Consider the following 20527-nt stretch of genomic DNA (forward strand, 5'->3'; position numbering starts at 1 on the left):
TTAAGCCCTGTGAGACAAATGTGATTTGTGAATATGGGAAAATACAGTCAGTATACAAATACAGTCTGATTGAGCCTATCTTAGATTTGTGAAGCAATAAAACTGCAGGTGAGGGAAACGGCTAATGTCACTCTGGTAACAAGATCTGCCTACTGGCTCCTTTACATGATCACATTACATCTTATTTGTTTAATCCAAAATGCTTATGAGCTGGACTTTTTTTGACCCTTTGCCCAGGTGCTAGGCAACCATATAAAGTCCAGGAACAGGATATGGCAAAGACATTATATGACATGTAACACTCCATAAAACTGCAGATTGTTTCAGGAATTTGAGACCTGTTGTATTATCTAACTCTCAGCAAGAAAGCAAGTATATATATTTATCAAATTGTCAGACTAGTTCTTTTCACTTTTCACAACCTTTTTATCACAGTTAAAACCGTGGTCTCTTCTGAAAGGTAACTCTTTATAATTTACACCCACATAGTCAGAATGAGGGTCAGAGATACTGAAGTTAAAGAGGAAGAGAAAGGATGAATAGAGATGCAGAGAAAATGAACCAAAGGCTGTTATGACATTTCTGTGTGGCGAACATTTTGAGCCCATAGTCACAAGGATGAACCAACTCTGATATGAGGATCCTAAAATACTTTTCTTAAATTGAATGAGACATGAAGCTTTCCAACAATGTGAAATTTGTCAAGGTTGTCTGCTCTTGCATATCAAAACACACCTGAAGAAGAACTACCACGGCCAAAGCAGACGATGTGTGGGCCTGAATCTTTAAAAGGTCAAAGTGATGTCTTTTCAAAAACTGGACATTTTTGAGTTATGACTCATCAATCACAGCTTTCCGAAAGTCTTACTGTCTCAGTTACTCAGCAGACAGCTAATGCACTAGTACGTCTGTTGTATCCTTCAAAAACAAAACCAAAGATCAAATGCATCAAAGGCCGTCTTTACCCCGACACTGTACAAACATAGTTCTACTTCAACTCCTCCTTTGGGAAGATTTCTGAACGCTGGTTGACAGAAGAAAGAGATTCTAGTGATGGATCACTCCACTCTGGCCCTCAAATAATTTTTACACATCACATCAATGACTCTCTGTGTTGAGATGCCCTCATTCCTTTTTTTTTTTTTTTGGCGATAGGAGTTGAACTCGTCACTGGTGGACCGCGACAGGGCCATCTGTGAGAGGAACGAACTGCTGGAGAAGTACTGCCACGAGGTGAAGGACAAGGCCGAGGCCCAGAAGGAGCTGAGCCAGGCCTGCAAGGACATCGAGACGGTGCGGGAGGAGAGGGACGTGGCTCGCAAAGAGAGGACGGAGGCCATCATTCAAAGGGATCAGTTGCTCCGAGAGTACTATCAGGCCAGACAGGTAACAACCACGGCGCACACATGTTAAAGACCTTAATGCAGGGAGATGTCACCTTGTGGATCACAGTACGATGAGTAAGATGAGTTTTGATTTGTTTAGAAGTTGCTGGTTAGGGTCAACTTTTGATGCTTCTAATGTTTCCATCAGTGTTTTCATTGATAGTATTTTGGATGTTGCAACAAATGGATATGGCTTTTTAAATGAATAATCTCTTTCACATATTCGCAATGTTCACAGAAACAAGACTCTGCCACCCTGGACATGGAACGAGCCAATAAGGAGATTGAGATGCTGAGGAAACAGTACGAGGCCATGTCGCAGGAACTGAAGGAGGCCACACAGGAGGCTGAGGTGGCCAAATGTCGACGGGACTGGGCCTTCCAAGAGAGGGACAAGATAGTGGCGGAGAGGGAGAGCATCAGGTCAGACACAAGGGCACACACAATGTCGTAGATCTGGAATGTTTAATCCAGGTTTTTTTCCTCACATCATCTCACCACCTCTCTCCGCTCCTTCCCGCAGGACTCTGTGCGATAACCTACGACGGGAACGGGACCGGGCAGTCAGCGACCTGGCTGATGCCCTGCGAAATCTGGACGACATGAGGAAACAGAAAAACGATGCGCTGCGAGAGCTGAAAGAACTAAAGTGAGTTTTCGTCATGACGATACTATGACACCTGCATTTTAGCAGAAGCACAGAACAAGGCTGCCTCTCCTCAGCCAGCTCCATGTATCCCACTGTCTTTGTCTCTATAAGCTGCTGTACTCAGTGTGTGGCAAGGCGTAAGCTGTGATATTCTTTGGAGGCTTCGTGCAGCTCAGTTGTTTGTCTGGCTCCAGTTCCACATGACCAGATTAAAAGTGTAATCCCAGAAAGTGTCAGTGTTTTGGACACATGCATATTTTTTTCTCTCACTGCTTCAACCTCCCTGCATATGCATGTCTTTATATTGCACAATAAAAGCTCCCTCTGCTGGCTAAAGAGTATATGACAAACATTGTATTGAGTATGCAGTGTGCTCTGACATTGAGAGTTTCTCTCTCTCAGGAACAATGTAAGATTGGGGTTTTAATGTCACTGCTGCCCTGAAGGCACGCCTCAGTGGAACATCATACATCTTACTGACAGTGGAGCATTGTGTGCTTTCTACTTTTAGGTTTCATCAATATAAATTTCCTAAATTGCACAATGGAAAGTGTGAGCTTGTGTGAGTAAGCACATTCGAGACACATTCAAGTTAGTTTGAAACTAATCCAGATTTTGAAAAAGGAGGTCAAAACATTTCTTCATGTTCCTTCTTCCCTGTAGATGCAAACTAATTTCTCATTCTGGATTCTACATCTGTAATGATGGACACTTTCATTTGATAAAATCTTTTTAGTCTGCAGACTGGTTGTGTGTGATTCTTTCTGTTGTCTCTGCTCATCTCTTCCCGAGTGACTGACCTTTGACTCTGTGTGTGATGTCTTCCTTTGTTAAGGGAGAAGATGGAGAGCCAGCTGGAGAAGGAGGCCCGTTTCTGTCAGCTAATGGCCCACAGCTCTCACGACTCAGCCATCGACACAGACTCCCTGGAGTGGGAGACAGAAGTGGTGGAGTTTGAGAAAGACAGGGTAAGAGCAGTGCTCAGTTCTTATTACTGAGAGTGATTTGGTGGCACGCCAGTCTCCTGAGAGGCCTGCAGAGACGGCCAAAACTTCATTTTAGAATAAGTTTGTCAAATAGAATGAGTACACTAACATTTATATTATTGCCTTTTACAGGACAACATGGATTTGAAGGCACTTGGGTTTGATATCACTGAGGGGGTAAATGATCCGTATTTACCAGGAGATTGTGGAATATTTGTTACAAGGGTGGATAAAGGAAGTATCGCAGATGGAAGGTTAAGGTATGAGCTGCCTCAAGTACGTAACGTTCGTCCTTTTTGTACGGTTTATTAAAGGCACCACTCTCTGTCCTTGTGTTTCCAGAGTGAATGATTGGTTGTTGAAGATTAATGACATAGACCTGACCAATAAGGACAGGAAGCAGGTGGTGAAGGCTGTCCTCAGTGGTGGGGGATCGATTAACATGGTGGTACGAAGGAGGAAGTCTCTGGGAGGACGGCTGGTCACTCCTGTTCACATCAACCTTGTGGGGCACAAAGGTAAGTTAGAGTCCTCAATTACTTAGCCTGCTTATAAATAATGCCTCTTTCATCAATATGAACAAGTATATTAAAGTTTTTTAACACCAGTTAAATAAAGATGATTGATTCCTTTCACATTGCAACGAGAGAAGTTAGCTTTTTTCTTTGGTGCGTCGTGTTCGATGTAACAAACGCAGCAAAACATGAGACGCTCTTCTTTTTTTCTTGTTTACCTCCACATTTCCTCCTCTGTATCTCAGACTGCGGTATTGGTCTGGAGAGCGGCGTGTTCGTCACTGCTATCGTCCAGGGCAGCCCTGGAGCCAGGGAAGGTTCCCTGACAGTTGGTGACAGACTGATTGCTGTGAGTCACTCCCTCTATGAAACCATCTTTATTTTAATACACAAAAAATCACACATCTACCACACTACAGCTCCAACTGGTTTCTTTGGCTTTCTTCTTTCTTTGATCCATTCCACTAGCCACAATCCAAACCTAGATAAGGTGGGATTTGTCTGAGCATGTGAAGTATAGAAGGAGGAAAGTCTGCTCCTTTTTTGATTAAGTGCTCAAAAACGTGCAGCTCTGCGGGGCTAGATGGAGCTGTCCCCACATATACTAAGACGAGTGTCAGAAATAGAACTGTGCATATCCATCTTTGAAAAACTGAACTTGTCTCTTATGCTAATCTTCCAGCAGCAGCAGAAATCTTAACTCCCCTGTTAATTTAAACTTAAGCATGAAACCTGTGCGTAACCTTTAAATCCCAGAGCACTTAGATATCCCTGCTCATCATTTAGCAGCAGAGCAACTCTACCTCCATGTAGCCAGAGAACTGGTGCGCCTGATAATGGCTGAGCTGCAACCACAATTGGTAATGGTAAGTGAGATCTTAATCGAGGGCGAGTATCGTTTTTTATCATCCCCCTGTGGATGTTAATGACGCTAGTGTATCAGGTTATATTCATGTATAACTGATTAAATGCTTAATTACTGTCTGCTTAGGATGCAGGTGAATGTCAGAAGCTGAACTCCATGGCTCAGATGTGTTTCCCTTGCCTCATCGATTAAAACGTATCAGACTTGTTTCAGTTTAAACCTCTAAAGTTCTTCCCTGAACTTATATAATGATAATTCTTAATCGTAATTTATTACTCACTTCAATAGCTCTCAACTTGCTGTAAAAGAAAATCATCTCAAGTCTCTATTGTGATGGAAATTTGCAGATTGCAGCGGGAGGGTTCCTCAGACTGAAAATGTTCTGGCCTGAATGTCTTTTAGTTTCCCCACTGCAGTGGAGAGAGATGCTCCTCAGGCCCCCAGGCACCGCCATGTTCAGGAGATTTGTCACCTGCATGGGCATCTATTTTGATAATACTGCCACCCAAGACACACACTCATGGAGCTTGGAGAAATATCAAAAAGACTAACGTGCTTAAGCGCTGAAGGACCTGTCCTTATTTCCAGTGTCTTTCTCTACTCCCCAGATAAACGGCATTGCTCTGGATAACAAATCTGTGACAGAGTGCGAGGCTCTGCTGAGGAGCTGCAGGGACTCTCTGAGCCTCTCTCTCATGAAGGTGGGCCAAACTCATCTCACTTTCTGAGCTGCTTTCCTTCTTCGCCTCTGCGGAAAATCTTCAAGAGCTTTCTCTCTACTTTTTCATGCCCTACTTAGTTTTACAACTTCATTTGTGTGATTTGTAACAGCTGAATTGCCTGATGCATAACGGTTTCATTTACCAGGGTAATATTTTAAAATGAATTTGTAGCTATGTTCGTCTTGAGTGGCTCATACCTTCATCTGTCCTCCCTGCAGTTCTTCCCTCACAGCACATCGGGCCAGAACATCTTTGAGAGTCTGCGTGAGTCATCAGAAAAGTCCAATGGGCGCCTGCACCTGTCAGAGGTCCACTCCCGGAACAGTCGCAACCTCAAACACAACAGCTCGACGCAGACTGACATCTTCTGCCCTGACGTTGGCAGCACTAGCACAGGGAGCATCTCCGGGGAGAGGAGGAAGGTCAGAGGTGAATCTGATGAGGTGTACGGCGACATCAGCAGGCCGTTCTCCACAGGTTCCCTCCACGCCACTAGCCTCCGACCTGCCTCTGACTTGGGCACTGGCCGCTACGGGCCCAGTGCTTTCCAGGAGTGCTGCCCATACACAAAGGCGCCTTCCTCCTTGCCCTTTGACCCTGTCTCGGCCTCGGACTGCATTACAATGGAGACGACCCTGGAGAAGAAGCACAGCGGGGGCACATGGCCCAAGATGATGGTGGGAGGTATGTCAGTTGCACCAGATAACACCAGTCCGGTCACAGCAGCAGCCCAGCTCTCCATCTACAAATCGCCCAAGCAGAGGAAGTCCATCTTCGACCCAGACACTTTCAAACGTCCCGAAACACCTTCCTCTAAGATGGAGTACATGGCGGCCAATCAGATTGCAGCAGTAGCCGCCGCTGCTGCAGCATCCCACTCTCCCCAGCCTTCGAAGACAGAGTCGCTCTCCTCCTCATCCACCCCTACCCCAACACCTCCGACCCCACCCAATCGCAGCGACTCCTTTAAATTCAAACACAAACATCAAAGCAGCTCTGCCTCTGACTGCACCATCACCTCAGATGGAAAGGGAGAGGCTGTCATCTCCATGGCAGCGGCAGAGGGCAGAGAGAGGAGCGAGCGGGAAAGAGACAGGAACGGGAACCACTATTTCCTGGACGGCAAGGTCCTGACATCGAGGAAGTCGTGTGACGAGGACATCGGCCGTACCAGGGGAGAGGAGCCGGAGGTGAAAAGGCCGCGCCCTAAATCTGCCCCCGCCCTCCGACGGAGGATGACCCCCCAGACCATCAATTTCCCCACCTTCCAAGTGAGTGCATTTAAGACCGCAAAAGTTTTTATGTGGGTCCATTGCTTCTGAAATTTCCTGCTTTAAAATTGTTCTGTAATAAAAGAGATCCCATCCGAAATGGGACCAGCATTTCAAATCATCCCAGAGGGCCAAAGCATCAATTTTGTAATAGAATTTACAGCCCCGCCAGAGTTGGGCCTCTGGGACTTGCCTCTTAGGAAGCATGTCTGAGTGATTGATGTCTCTGCACTGGTACAGCCACTGAACCCAGGAGCTGAGTCAGTGCCTCAGGCTCTGACTACCCTGCCTGGCTACCTCTGCAGGCGCTGAAGCACACAGCAGAGCACAATGGGGATAGATGTTCATTTTTTTCAGTTATGGGCTCTTCACTCTTTCATTTTTCTCATATGATACTTGTCTCGAGCAAAGGGTGGAGGATTTCTCCCAAGACATAATGCTGTTGTATTCCCCTGCAGGGAAAATGGTAACCGTCTGTTTCTGTCATTTATCACAGAGCTACTCTAACGATGAGCATTCGCCGGAGCCCAGGGACATGCTGCGCTCGTCTCCCAGCCGCTCCCACAGGCACAGCGTGGGCTTCGTCCCCACAGTCTACAATGGCACCCTACCTCCGAGTGAGTTTTTCTCAAATGCTTAAACACACACCATCATCATATTCCTCCATCTCTAATGTTATGTTGCGTCTGTGATCTGTCAGATTCAGCCCACCGGGGACTGTCTCCTTGCCCCGCCGTGACTGCAGTGATGAGGAATCCGGTGTACACCGTGCGCAGTCACCGCGTTCACACCAGCAACTGTCCATCCGTCGCCTCCCAGATCTGTCACCAGCACACCCACACCAGGTTATCCCCTTTTCACACTTGCCGTTTCCTCGCCCGCAGCTGTTGAACGGATGGTTAAAATCAAAGATTCTTTAATTGGCGCTTCAGTCTTTCTGATGGCAGCTGTTATGATAGGTAATGTTTTTAAATTAGCCTCTTTCCCAGCGGCAAAATCACATAATTAAATTTGTGCTGTTGCTTTGCCCTAATCTCATGCAGTTATGTTTCAACTCGGCCCATCAATTTAATTAACTCCAAACTGAAATATTTTGCTAGTTTGATAATTGTATAAGAATTGCATGACTAATTACGAGTGTTTGCTATTTTTGTTTTGTTTTGATCCTCACAGCCCCCAACACCAGGGTCGTCTGAGCCTGGACCTGAGCCAGCAGAAGCGAACAGGCGACTACTCGGAATCCTCGTCATCACGTAGCAGCAGAGCTTCACACGGTACAAACTCACTGCCCTCCAGCGCTCGGCTCGGTCAGTCTGACACGCACGCACACACGCACGCACACAAAGGTCAAAGACTCAATGTCCCCGTCTGTTTTTGGATAATATGTCACAGCATTAATTTCTATATCATCTCATCCCACTGCCAGGTTCTTCCAATAACGTCCAATACCGCACAGAGAGGATCAAAATCCCTTCTACTCCGCGCTATCCTCGCTCCATGCTGGGGTCAGACAGAGGTAATGATCCCACTGGTAAAACACTTTTCAATTATTAAAGCACTCAGAAGAAAAAAATCCCTTTAAAGTTCCCTTTAACTCTTTTTCCCAGCCCTCAGGCCTGTTTTAAGATCAATGCTTTATAAAGTTGTAATTTGAATAATAACTAGTAAGTGAAACAGGAGCAACTTTAAACTTTATCCTCAGATGTGGAACTCTCATTTGAACACTTAAATTAGCCTGTTTTAGTTCTGATTGTCAGTGTGAAGTGTCTGTTTACCTTCCATGACACTTGAATTTCCTCAGTGCAAAGTCATAATGTCCATTCCAAGTGTTCAGATTTTGTTGACTTCAGCAAAAATATTGTGTCCAAGTCTCGAGCCAGTTCCTGTTAAGGTATTTATCCAAATGGCTACATTTTTCTTTTTTTAAATGCAAAATTAAACCAGTAGGTTTCAAATCCAACTAAGCTTCCATTGGCAGATTCCCAAAAGCAACAAAGCTGCTGACACGCAGCTCAAGTGTCAATATCCCCGTCAAAAACGAAGTGTCAGGATATTTGTAGATGTGGGTGAAGTGATATAGAGTGTTTACTGCGTATTACAAAATGGTTTAATGTTTCAGTTTTAATCAGATTTCATTGTTTTTTTTAGATTTAAATGTCATCTTACACTGCACACATGCTTAATTTACCCCTCTCTCCTCTCCCTCTAAATCCAGGCTCCCTCTCGCACTCCGAGTGTAGCAGCCCGAGTCTCATCACACCTCCGCAGTCTCCGCTCAATCTGGAGACATCCTCATTCGCCAGCAGCCAATCACAAGGCTCCATTTCCACTTTACCTCGGATCTCAGTCAGCCCTTTGCCAATAGGGGAGCGCAGGAAAGACAGGTATGATGGAAACACGTGTTCTGAGAGAAAAAGCAATGTACCAGAAATCAACTGTCTCCAGTTGTCTATCATGTATTTTCAGTAAAATAGTATTCGGCTGATGGGTGCAGCTCTTCTTATAGTATAAGAAAAAAGATGGTGTAGATGTTGTGTGAATAATGACGATCGTGATTATAGGATCACTTCAGAAGCGGGTCAGATATGAGCCTACATCTGCCCTCGGGGATTCTCTGAGGCTATTTCAACAGGCGTTGCCAGGCAACAGGTCTATCCTGGTTAGAGCACTGCAATCCCTCTTTGAAATTCGAATTGAAATCCAATTAACACTTGATTATTCATTTAATTGAAGTTTCTTGCCGTTTCCAAATAGAGTAGTGGTGATTTCCCGGTGTAATGGAATTTGATTATATTCTTTCTCTCCCCAACATTTCTGTCCCATTTTGTATAACAGACACAGCTCAGTTATTTTACACCATTACTGTCTCTGTATGATATCTGTCCTCCACTCTCCTCTTTTATCTTCCTCCCGCCTCTCTGTAACCTTCCGCTTCCAGAGCTCTTTACCGTAACCGATCTTTTCTAAGGATTCCTCTGGCTGCAAGGCCGAGGTTCTCCTCTCTCAGGAGCCTCAGGTTCGTTCTTCCTCTCAGTGCTACAAACAAGGGAATGCCCCCCCACTCCTCCTCCTCCTCACCCCCAAAAGCTGTTCACATGCTTCAGCGGAGACAGCTAGATGACATGGCAGAGCAGGATAGTCTTGCACCATTTGGAATGCAACAAAAAAGATTTGTGATATTTTTACCCCCGCAACAGCACAGTTAAATATTCAGATTGATAGTTCTTTGCCTGCTGCAGAATATCAGTTGTTACAAAGGAAACAAAAAAGCCCTGATAAGTTACAGTTAGTGAAAATCAAAGGTTCAGTGTTTGCACTTGTCTGCCTCCATGTCGGGAAACCCACTTGAATCTCAAACATTGCATGCAGTGTCCATGCCCCATGATGACGACATGGTCAAATATGCATGTGTACTTTGGCCTTAAGCCAAGTAACCCTTTAGTCTGCAGTATGTATGTATACAATGGTTATATTATTCAACCTCAAGCTTCTGGGCCATGGTCTTGTTTGTACACCTCCACTCTTTACCCACTCCTCTGGCTGCCAATCCATTCCCCTTCATGGGACTGTATGCCATGTCACAAAGAAAACTTGCCATGAAGCCGCACAAAGTTCATGCTAATATTCTTCATGTGAAGGGATTTCACTTGCCTGTGCTCTCATGATGTTGTACACAGTATCCCAAGCCTGTCCTATTTCTTCTGTCAGCCAGGTATGAAGTTGCGCTCTGGAAAGATCAATTTACAGACCTGGGAGGACATTTTTAAGTTCAAGTTCAAACATTCCTCAAACGCAACTTTTTTTGTTGATGGTTGATAATGTTTGGAATTTAAGTGATTTTGTTTAAATGCAGCGTAACTCCTGGCTAGCAAATAACCATCCAGAGCTGTAAATAAATCCTTTTACCCTCAACTAATTCTTGTGTGGTATCTTTTAACTGTTCTATTCATTCATGCATATCATTCTTTCCCACCAGGCCGTACCTGGAGGAACCCCGCAATGTCATCGTGCACAAAGGTGCAGAGCCTCTCGGCATTTCCATCGTCAGTGGGGAGAATGGAGGAATCTTTGTCTCGAAAGTTACAGGAGGAAGCATCGCCCACCAGGCAGGACTGGAATATGGAGATCAGTTACTGGAGGTATGAATATGAACAACCTGCTCAAGTATCAGAAATGTTCACATCACGGAGGCAAGGTGACATCCTTGATCTGTTAGTGAACCTTGACCTCAGGGACGTGACGAGTGAACCATGTCTCATCCCTAATGAGTATTTTCTTTACCTGCTACAGACTTAAAATCAGTAACAGACTTGGCATCCACGTGTATTACTCGTGTCTAACCCATCTCCCCTAACCCTCTCCCTGACCACAATTTTCTTCCTATGTCAGTTCAATGGCATCAACTTGCGGAACGCTACAGAGCAGCAAGCTCGTCTCATCATCGGTCAGCAGTGTGACACCGTCACCATTATGGCCCAGTACAACCCACACATGTACCAGCTGGGCAACCACTCCCGCTCCAGGTAACACAATGTTTGTCTCATTTAGAAGCATAGTTTCAATTCTGTTTCTCAATTTCTGTGTTTCTTTATGAAGTTCAGAATGCCATGATCCTTTGTGTGCTCTCTTTTCTTAATTTACCTCGAACATACATGTTCAATTTGACATTGACCATCAACAGGCTGCATTGATCAATATGAATAGCTCTTTATATAGATTTTACATTTTTTAAGTGTAACAAAACAACTTTTTGGAACCATTGGAAAAAGAACTATCAACTTTTATTGGAAAAAGTATGGATGATTCCATTATCTACACTCTTTTGCAGTGACGTATATTAACCTAAGGTCTGGTGTTATATAATTCAATTGATGGAGCCAGAACTTCCCCATTTTTTAACTTATTTTATATTTTTTTTATTTGTGCAGCTCCCGTCTGGAGCCAGTCAGTACACAGTCAACCCCACAGGGTAGTGGGGCCGCCACCCCCGACAATCACTCCACCATCGATACACTCAGCGAACAGGACGAGGGCACGCTCACTCCATCCTCCAAGCAGACCACACCCACTACAAGCCCCCACAACTTTATCAGGTAAACAAGCGCACACAGGATTTACTAAAATTACAAAACGATCATCTCCATAATGATGGGACAAATTCCTCCTCCATGTCAAATGAAGTCTAGTGGGTTGTCTGTCTCACACATTTGTTCAGTATGTCTCTAACCGACTACATGTGGTCTTCCAGAATGCCGTCTGAAGGCAGCAGGAAGGTGGGCGATCCGCGGCTTGTGACGGTGTGTAGGCCTGGAGTGGAAGTGGGAGTCACACTCTGTGGAGGAAACTTAAGGGGCGTCTTCATCGAGAGCCTGGACGAGGACAGTCCTGCCAGAGGCCCAGATGGACTGCTAACTGGGGACCTTATTTTAGAGGTACAGACATACATTTTGTCCTAGAATATCATAATGTTTGTATGAAGATAAGCACAGTTCAACAACTTTAACAATATACTGTGCAAGCAATTCTTGAATAAAACAAGTACTTTTATTCAGGCAGACGAGTAAAACGATAAATCTATTGGACCGAAGTTTTAGTAAAAGTGCCTTTGTTGTGTATTTTTGTTCAAAAGTAAAGAGATGTATGTGTAATATCAGCATCTTCGACATGATCTCAAAGCTTCAGTAATAAGATGTTTGCAGTCTCCTGACTCTTAAAAAGCATTGTGTGTTGTTACTTCAGACTCGAGCGCTGACAGAAGGCGCTGGCATCTCATATTTTTTTCCGCTTGGCTGTCATTGTTTTTTCATTGATCTCCTCGCCTGCGTCCTCGCTCACTCCACATCGCTGATCCATCTGGAGCACAGCAAACTCATAATAGACAATTCCTGGCATGCTCCCACTTAGCTCTGTGCCACAAAGGGCCTGCGATCCGAATTGCCACGCAGCTTTGTCATCAGGCTGCACAGCATCAGTCTGTCCTTCAATCTCCCACCCTGTTTGTTTTCTCTCACCCCCCCATACATAGCACAAATCAATACTGCGACACTTTAATACAGCTGAAAGCTCTGAGAAATTGTGGCTGTTTACCAGTGGAACCCTCTCAGACACGACAAATGATATCTCAAATGAGTGAAAAACACTCGCCAGATTTGTTTTTCGCAATGTGAAGTTCACTCTGCCCCTCTTGTCTTTCAGTATAACTCGGTGAATATGAAGAATAAGACGGCGGAGGAGGTGTATGTCGAGATGCTGAAGCCTGCAGAGATGGTCACGTTAAAGGTGCAGCACCGGCCAGACGACTTCAGTATGCTCAAAGATGTTCCAGGAGATGGCTTTTATATTCGGTACGTGTGTATAAACACTTTACACATGCACAGGGTTCACTATTCATCTGTGTGTTGCAAAAAGGAGCACGCTAATTTTCCCAGAGCTGCCTATTCTGTGTGCGTGTTGCTATAAATAGAGCCACCACTGAAGCGCCCCTTGGACAAAGTTGGAATCTTTCTCATCTAAGCAATTATGTCCCAGATCCACTTGTGTGACTGCAATCATGCCCATCACACCACAAATTTAATCTTATCTCACTCTACACCAGCACCAACATCGTATTCATTTTAGCACCCAGTGTTTTCCAGGTCATTAGAATTACATTTTATATCAATGGAAAATGAGGCACTAAAATAGTCACGTTTTATTGTCGGGAGTCTGTCTGGGCGTGTTGCCGCAGCTGCCGCAGTCACTTGTCATATAGGCAAGTAGGCTTGTGATGTCATCTGCAGTAAATACACTCAGCCTGTCGGGCTGTCACTGATAGGCTGCTCGGCAATGACTTACGAGGCTTCAACAGGAGGCGAGCCAGGCCCATACTGTCGATAGATTAACTCCCTTTTCACTTCCTTTCCTACTCTCGTTTTTATCTGATTTTTTATCTTGTTCTCTTCGCACCTTCCTTGTCTGATACCTCACCTCCATGCTCACTTTATCAACTTTATGCTCCTCTGCTTCCTCGATTTGCCTTGCTCCTCACTCCTCCACATTTGTCTTTGTCCCTCCCTCCCAACAGAGCACTTTACGACCGGGTCGGGGAGGCGGAGGTGGACCTCACTTTCAAGAAGGATGACATCCTGTACGTGGATGAGTCTTTACCAAAGGGCAGCTTCGGGACCTGGATGGCCTGGCAGCTAGACGAGAACGCACAGCAGATCCAGAGGGGGCAGATCCCCAGCAAGTACATGTGGGTGGAGAATGCAGCACACACGCATGCACTCACACATTTTTGAGCGAGTGGACAGTTTGTAACAGCTGTGACAACAATCTGTGGCCTAATGCTGCGATGTAGGAATCATATCTAATGTCACTTGTCTTCCATGTGAGTGTCCTTTTGCATGTATTGCAAGCACTGTTGTCTTCTTACTGTGTGTCTCTGTTGACATGTTGCAACCAAAACTTCTGCACATTCATGTTACTTGGCTGAAGAAGCGATTCTGATTTAGTTTTCACACTTAAAGTGGGCGTTAAGGGCCAGAACTGTGATTTTTAAACTTTTTTTTTTTAAACGTACAAAAATCACAAACTTTGTTACTAAACTCTTCAGAGTGGAATATTCAATAAAAAAATCTTATTTTGTCCAATCAATGTAACCCCTATGAACTACATACCCAACTAAAACCTTTGCTCTATGTTTAGTGCAACATTTTAAAATATTCAGTTATAAATGTCCCAAAAACAGAACATACTTCTACATGATGCACTCTCAGCCATTTTTCCTGCATGGATCCTTTTCAGTAATGTCTTGTTTTTTGAATGTGTGCTGTAGGATGGACCAAGAGTTCTACCGCAGACACAGTGTGACAGAAATGAAGGAAGACTCCAGTAAGACTCTGTCTGCAGCGGCTCGCAGATCTTTCTTCAGGAGGAAACAGAAACACAAACGTAGCAGCTCTAAAGACAGCAAAGAGATGGTGGCTCTGGATGCAATCAGCACAGACTCCATCCCCTTCCTGGATGGTAAGAAGAAAGGTTTACTTGTGACAGAATAGAAGATTAAACAAAATCATAAATCTTCGCAGAACATGATTTGTTGTTTTCTATGTCAGACTGCGTGAGCTTGGCATACCAGCGGGTCCAGAAGGTGGAGTGCGCCTCTCCTCGACCGGTACTCGTCCTCGGGCCGCTCACAGACCCCGTCAAGGAGATGCTGGTCAAAGAGTCTCCTGGGAAGTTCTGCAGATGTGTACTGGGTGAGTTCACCTCATCCACATGTATATGATGTATAGCCACAAGCTGTTGGATAACTCTGCTTTGATAATGAGACTCTATAGAGTTGAAGAAATTTGAGGGTTTGTATGTGGAATATCTATACATTGTCCTGTGGTAATTTTCTTTTCTCTTCCATTCTTTCTGTCTGCAGAGGTGATGAAGGCATCCCAGCAAGCCATCGAGCGTGGCGTCAAAGACTGCCTCTTCATCGACTACAAGCGCAGGAGTGGCCATTTCGACGTGACCACTGTTGCGTCTATAAAGGAAATCACAGATAAGGTATGAGTCAGTGCTTTTCATTCTCATCAGATTGTATCAGGGACGATAAAGTGGCTTCTTGTTTGTCTTTAATCTCTGCCTCTGGTGAAGATAAGATATCACAACTACAGCGCTTGGAGCGTAGAAAGCAATGAATGAAAAGCAATATTCCTGCTCATTAATCCTAAATCTTATTGGTCCTCAAGTCTTATGAAACTGTGTGTGGAACGAATTCCTTTTTAAAGTGATGTTCTGCTTTCTGTCTTTCTTTCCTTTTTTTTGTCCAATTTTGAACACAGGGTTGTCACTGTTTGCTTGACATCGCTCCGCACGCCATCGAACGGCTCCACTGCGTTCACATTTATCCGATTGTTGTCTTTGTCCGCTACAAAAACGCCAAGCAGATTAAGTAAGTTGTGATATTTTTGACTACACAAATAAGGACACACAAACTCAGTCATTGTTAGTTTCTTTCAACCACACACAAACACTTAAAGTGCAGTGCAGCATGCTTGGCTAGCAGATTCCGGAGTGCGGGTAGAATGAGGATAAGGTGGCACCCCTGCCGTGTGTGTGTGTGCAAGATGGATGAATTGATGGATGGAGCAGGAGAAGCCCTCACACTCGCCATCCCTCAATTGACCCTTTCTCCACTTTTAAAACATGTGCCAAGATTCTCTAGATGTTGAATTCAAAATAAGGTCTTCAATATCTGATCATTAGAAACCCTGAATTTTGAAAAATGTAGATACAACGAATATGTAGGAGACAAGTGGTCACTGCTGACGGATTCAAATCGCCAAGACTGAGATCTGAACGACTGTCTCCATTTTTGTCTTTGTCACAGGGAGCAGAAAGATCCGGTTTATCTGCGGGACAAAGTATCTCAAAAACATTCCAAGGAGCAATTTGAAAGTGCACAGAAGATAGAGCAAGAATACAGCAAATTCTTCACAGGTTTGTTTCTACAAAAACAAAAACCAACCCTGACAACTGATAGTATGTTGGTTTTGATCCATATTTTCTCAATGAGTCCTCTTTTCTCTGCAGGTATTGTCCAAGGCGGCACCCTCCCTTACATTTGCACTCAGATCATGACGATAGTTGATCAAGAACAAAGTAAAGTCCTGTGGACTCCACTCGGCTGCCCCTAGAGGAGACCGGCTGCCACTACATTAAGCTGCGGCTTCTCATCTCCATTCCCCGAACACTAATTAACCCTCTCACACGATACCAGTAGGTACCCTACAGCCAGCTAGTTATGTAAATTATTGATATTTTTTATTTTGTCTTTGTTATGGTTTATAATCAGAGCCTGTTTGATTTCTGATGTACTCCGGAGCAGGTTAGTAGCACTGGATCTCCACGTTAAAGTTCATTGAGTCTTCCCTAAGGGTTTCTGGTGGTGTATTTGTAATGCTGCAATCGTAAGCATCCGTTTACAGTCAAAAGACGAGTCTAACTATTGATGTTCAATATATGCTTGAATGCGTGTCCCTCCCCTTTGTGTACGCAAACCTCAACACTAATGAAGTTCAGCCACCCCCGACCCACCCCGTGTAGCAAATGACGTTTTGTGGTTTCCCCGACAATTATGCACCCGTTTGACAACGACTGACAACTAATTGTGTTTGCTTGTCTTTGTGCGTGAGTGTTTTTTCGCGTGTGTGTGTGAGAGAGAGAGAGAAAAAAGCATTGAGACTGTTTGTTCAGAATTGTAATGACAATTTCAGTTCAGTGGAACCATGGTTGTTTGTTAGTGCAAATACGATGCTATAGAAATCGAATGCCAGGACCAGACATCACATTCCCTGTGTTGTCAACGTGCAAAAGCATCAAACCTCTCGACGTATGTAGCTACCGAACATCATCACTGCCAGCAGCAACGACCATGAAAACTCCAAACACAGCGATGTTTGCTCTATGCATTGTGTCTCTATAGTAGCCGGGTGTGTGGACAGTTTATATGGGCCTTTCGGAAGTGCCTTTGGAGAGGAAGCCTGATCTGAAACCAGCCCCTGCTCACGTAGCCAGAACGTCAAGAAACATTTTCTGAAAAAGTCTCTTGAAGATGCGATCTGTCACTTCAACATGGACTCGATGATGATTCAGGGGCTGATTTTAGACCAGCACAGTGCATGACAATGGCAAAGTTTTGAGGGTGGGCCGTAGTGTCGGCCAACGGGTTAACTCCTCAGAATGCACTCCAGGGCTAGACAGACCACTGTGTAACTATCATTCTATCTCTTTAACATATATTTAACAACAATATAGAGTATAACATATACAATATGCAGATACATCAGAAAAACACACACACGCACATACAGTATATAGATCTATAAATATATATATATATATATTACATGTATTTTCACTAGGTCGTACGCCTAGGATCGTTTGGCAGTCGAGTCGTGTCTTAGCAGGTATTAGCATGTTTTTTCTTTTTATTTATTTTCTGTTTTTATTTTTTGTGGTTGGTTGTCAGTCACTTATTGATGTACTCATTAAAAGAGACACTATGAAGCAAAAATTGCAGGGTAATATCTTAAAGGATTTTCCTCTGATCCGTTTAAATGTTAGTGACTTTTTCATTATTATTTAATTGTATTTTCTATTCAGGAGGCAAAAAAATAAAATACTGACAAAAATATTCTGCCCTTCCTCGCAACCATATCCTGTATCTTATTGTGCCAAAACCCACTACGGCGACTTTATCCTTTTTATTTCTGTTTTGCACTTGTTTATCTGTGAACCTTAAAAACATGTATCTGCTCCTAGGTTTCCAGTAGACTATATAGGTACCATAATTTCTACTGTAACTAATTCACATTTTATGTATCACATCAGTTCCTTACATTTCATTTATGGCCTTTTTGTTCTTTCATAGGAAGAAAAAAGGATCACTTCTTATTTGAATTATTAAAAAGGGATCTATTCTTGCACAGTTTTTTTCAAAGGAAAATTAGTCCACAAGTTTGACTACTGGGCTAAAAAGAGTAAAGCAGAAGCAAACTGTAATGTTACTATTTTTCTGAGTAGATAGCAAATGTTAGCGAGCAAGCGAGAGAGTGTGGGATACAACGTGAACTAGTTGTATTTAGAGAAAGAATCAAGACGCCAGGTACTGATTGAACTTTTCTTTTGTTAGAAAGAATGTGATTTGTATGTTGAGACATTAACATGAGAATAAAGCTCATTTTCTGTATCACAACATGGACTCAGTCTGGATCTTTTAAGTCTTTCGAAGAGAATTAGGATCAAGCATGAGGAGGAAGATCTGTTTTCCTTTTGCATTTTGAGAATTAAAGGGAAAAAAATAAAGTTGAAATGTTCAGAATAAGTTAGAATTTTTTCCTTTTACATTCCAAGAATAAAATGGAAATGTCAGGAATAAGATCAAAATGTCAAGAATAAGTTTAAAATGATCAAAATAAATTGGAAATGACAAAAATGAAGACAGAATGACGAGAGTTTGGTCGAAATGTTAAGAATAAAGTCGGAACTAAATGAGGGGAGGACATGTTTTTCTTGACTTTTTACTCAACATTATAACTTCATTCTCAAAATGCAAATTGCATTCTTTAACTTTTACCTGGCCCTGATACATTTTTCATACCTATAAAAATTTAATTGAGATGATTTTGTTTTTTTTAAACTGCTGTCTCCCCTTCTTGTTTGTATTAAGTTTGAAAGATCCAAATTAATGCAACATTTCTGCTGAAATCTGACAGTGTCGCTCTGACATGTATGAGGATTGAAGTGAATCCATTTCGCTGGCAGCAGCAGCAAATGGAAAAGGTGGTGGATGAATATACCATCTATTTCTGATCTGAGATAAGGTAGCGTGACAATATGTGCCGCCGTCTCACAGAGCGAGTGATAAAGACGTGGCCTTGATTCAGCACTGAAGCAGCAGCTGCATTGTTGGGTTAATATACACTTGTAAAGACACTGTGGCTCTTTCTGCTCCTCAGCTGCACCACTGTCATACATCATGTATTGTAAGTTTGGTGACAGGTCAGTTTGTGCCAGAACACTGAGTCCACCACCTCCAATAAGCTTGTCTCTAAAAGAAAGACGGAGATTTTGTTAAATATCTTGAACATATATAATGCAGGTTTAAATCAGTGTAACTTTATTTAATCAGGTGGATTATTCAGATCAAAATCTCTTTTTTTAGAACAGATCTTCCAAGAGAAACATATCGTACTGAATAACAACACAATAAAAATACTACTGAATTCTCCTTTGGTTAAAGATTAAAAGTTAAAACTCTACTTTTAGTTTCAGCCAGTGAAGATAGATACCTGCAGAACAGACACAGAGGTGAGCACCTACTTTATGAGACACTCTGGAGAGACCTGCTGGGGGATGAAATCAGTTTTAGCTTTATGTAATGTGAATAGATGTTCAGATGTTTGAGGAGACTAATATTTCTTCTCTTTATTAAAGAAAAGTTGCATTGACTTTTTGTGCATTCTTCCTTGTCTGCGCTTCCTTCTGCTCCACCGGTTCTGTGATCATTTAAAAAAGACTTAGTACTAAATGTTTGCAGTTTGAAGAAGGATTGATAAATGTGTTCTAATTTTTCATCCTCTGCAAATAACTTTTTACTCCTTAACTGGTTTTCTTGAGTCTAATTTGTACAAGTAAATACAGACGCAGGCTTTTGGATATGACACAGAGGAAAACGTATGTTTCCGCAGCAGAGTTCCTTTCCATGCAATTAAACAGCCTGTAGCCACAGCACAGCTCTGCTGGTTGATTGGGTGCCTCCATAGCTGCAGGTCGTTTCCTCCGAGCTCCTGCATCCAGCGTCACATGGTCCTCAAACCAATGATGTCACAGTGAATGCCTCCCCTCCAGCTGCCTGTCAGGTTCACTGGGGCAAGAGAGCATCCCATTGTCTCCAGAACATCCGCTCTCGTGCATCAAACCTCCTGGGACCTGCTCCCACATCGAGAACATTTGTGGTCTGAGACGAGCCCCTGTGATGCCACCTGATGCTTCTCAGAGACCGGCGCTCGTGGTTTTTGTTCAACTAATGACTTCACACTACATCTGATACACTGCAGCTGCAGGTTCGCCATGTCGTGTCCCAAATTCTTCATGTCCTCCAAGTCTCCTCTCGCCTATTTTAGAAAAGGGGTAAGGTCTCCAGCCCTCCTGCTGGGGTGTCTGTTTCAAGACAGCTGCTGACAGCTCAACTGAACTTGAGAGGTCTCAAGTCTGACAGCGAAGGAGCTTTGTCGTCCGGCAGATGCGAGCCGTGGCCTTTTCTGACTCACGCCCAATCCCTCTGTCAGATTCTTCACTCTTTCCCACTCCTTTCCTCGATGGGGAACAATTCATCCCCTTCTCTGGCATCTTTAACTTCTTCCATGTATCCTCTCATCCGTCAGTCCTGAGATCCCCGGCTGAAGTTCTGCAGGAACCATCACCCAGCAGGCGGCCTTCCATGCAGGGATGATCGATTCACGTCCCTTCTGCTGTGGCCGACAATAAACACAAGCAAGATTTATCATGACACATATCGTGTGTAGCATATGCTGCTGATGCTCCGACTCTGCGACATCTTATCATGGCTAAGGAATTTGAGTATGTTCGGTCCTAA

General features: G+C 43.6%; 1 protein-coding gene across 7 annotated transcripts in view; it reads left to right on the forward strand.

The window, feature by feature from the left end:
- Nucleotides 1-18124, forward strand: part of dlg5a (discs, large homolog 5a (Drosophila)) — a 35100-nt gene extending 16976 nt beyond the window's left edge. For 3 of the 7 annotated variants that reach the window (XM_069538021.1, XM_069538022.1, XM_069538024.1), the window contains exons 8-34: nt 1156-1386; nt 1624-1808; nt 1909-2034; nt 2870-3002; nt 3153-3280; nt 3363-3538; nt 3781-3884; nt 5009-5101; nt 5341-6393; nt 6890-7010; nt 7094-7238; nt 7567-7700; nt 7820-7909; nt 8609-8777; nt 9332-9409; nt 10370-10532; nt 10783-10916; nt 11322-11486; nt 11642-11825; nt 12589-12737; nt 13457-13627; nt 14210-14400; nt 14490-14633; nt 14804-14931; nt 15210-15319; nt 15758-15867; nt 15961-18124. In XM_069538021.1, the coding sequence (XP_069394122.1) occupies nt 1156-1386; nt 1624-1808; nt 1909-2034; nt 2870-3002; nt 3153-3280; nt 3363-3538; nt 3781-3884; nt 5009-5101; nt 5341-6393; nt 6890-7010; nt 7094-7238; nt 7567-7700; nt 7820-7909; nt 8609-8777; nt 9332-9409; nt 10370-10532; nt 10783-10916; nt 11322-11486; nt 11642-11825; nt 12589-12737; nt 13457-13627; nt 14210-14400; nt 14490-14633; nt 14804-14931; nt 15210-15319; nt 15758-15867; nt 15961-16064 (4719 nt within the window). In that variant the 3' untranslated portion in view covers nt 16065-18124. The remainder of the gene's footprint in view (nt 1-1155; nt 1387-1623; nt 1809-1908; nt 2035-2869; nt 3003-3152; nt 3281-3362; nt 3539-3780; nt 3885-5008; nt 5102-5340; nt 6394-6889; nt 7011-7093; nt 7239-7566; nt 7701-7819; nt 7910-8608; nt 8778-9331; nt 9410-10369; nt 10533-10782; nt 10917-11321; nt 11487-11641; nt 11826-12588; nt 12738-13456; nt 13628-14209; nt 14401-14489; nt 14634-14803; nt 14932-15209; nt 15320-15757; nt 15868-15960) is intronic. The other 4 variants (XM_069538025.1, XM_069538026.1, XM_069538023.1 and 1 more) reach the window with 3 other exon arrangements.
- The last annotated feature ends 2403 nt before the right edge of the window (nt 18125-20527 follow it).

The sequence above is a fragment of the Paralichthys olivaceus genome, chromosome 14, assembly GCF_024713975.1.
Source record: "Paralichthys olivaceus isolate ysfri-2021 chromosome 14, ASM2471397v2, whole genome shotgun sequence".
Taxonomy (NCBI): Eukaryota; Metazoa; Chordata; class Actinopteri; order Pleuronectiformes; family Paralichthyidae; genus Paralichthys; species Paralichthys olivaceus.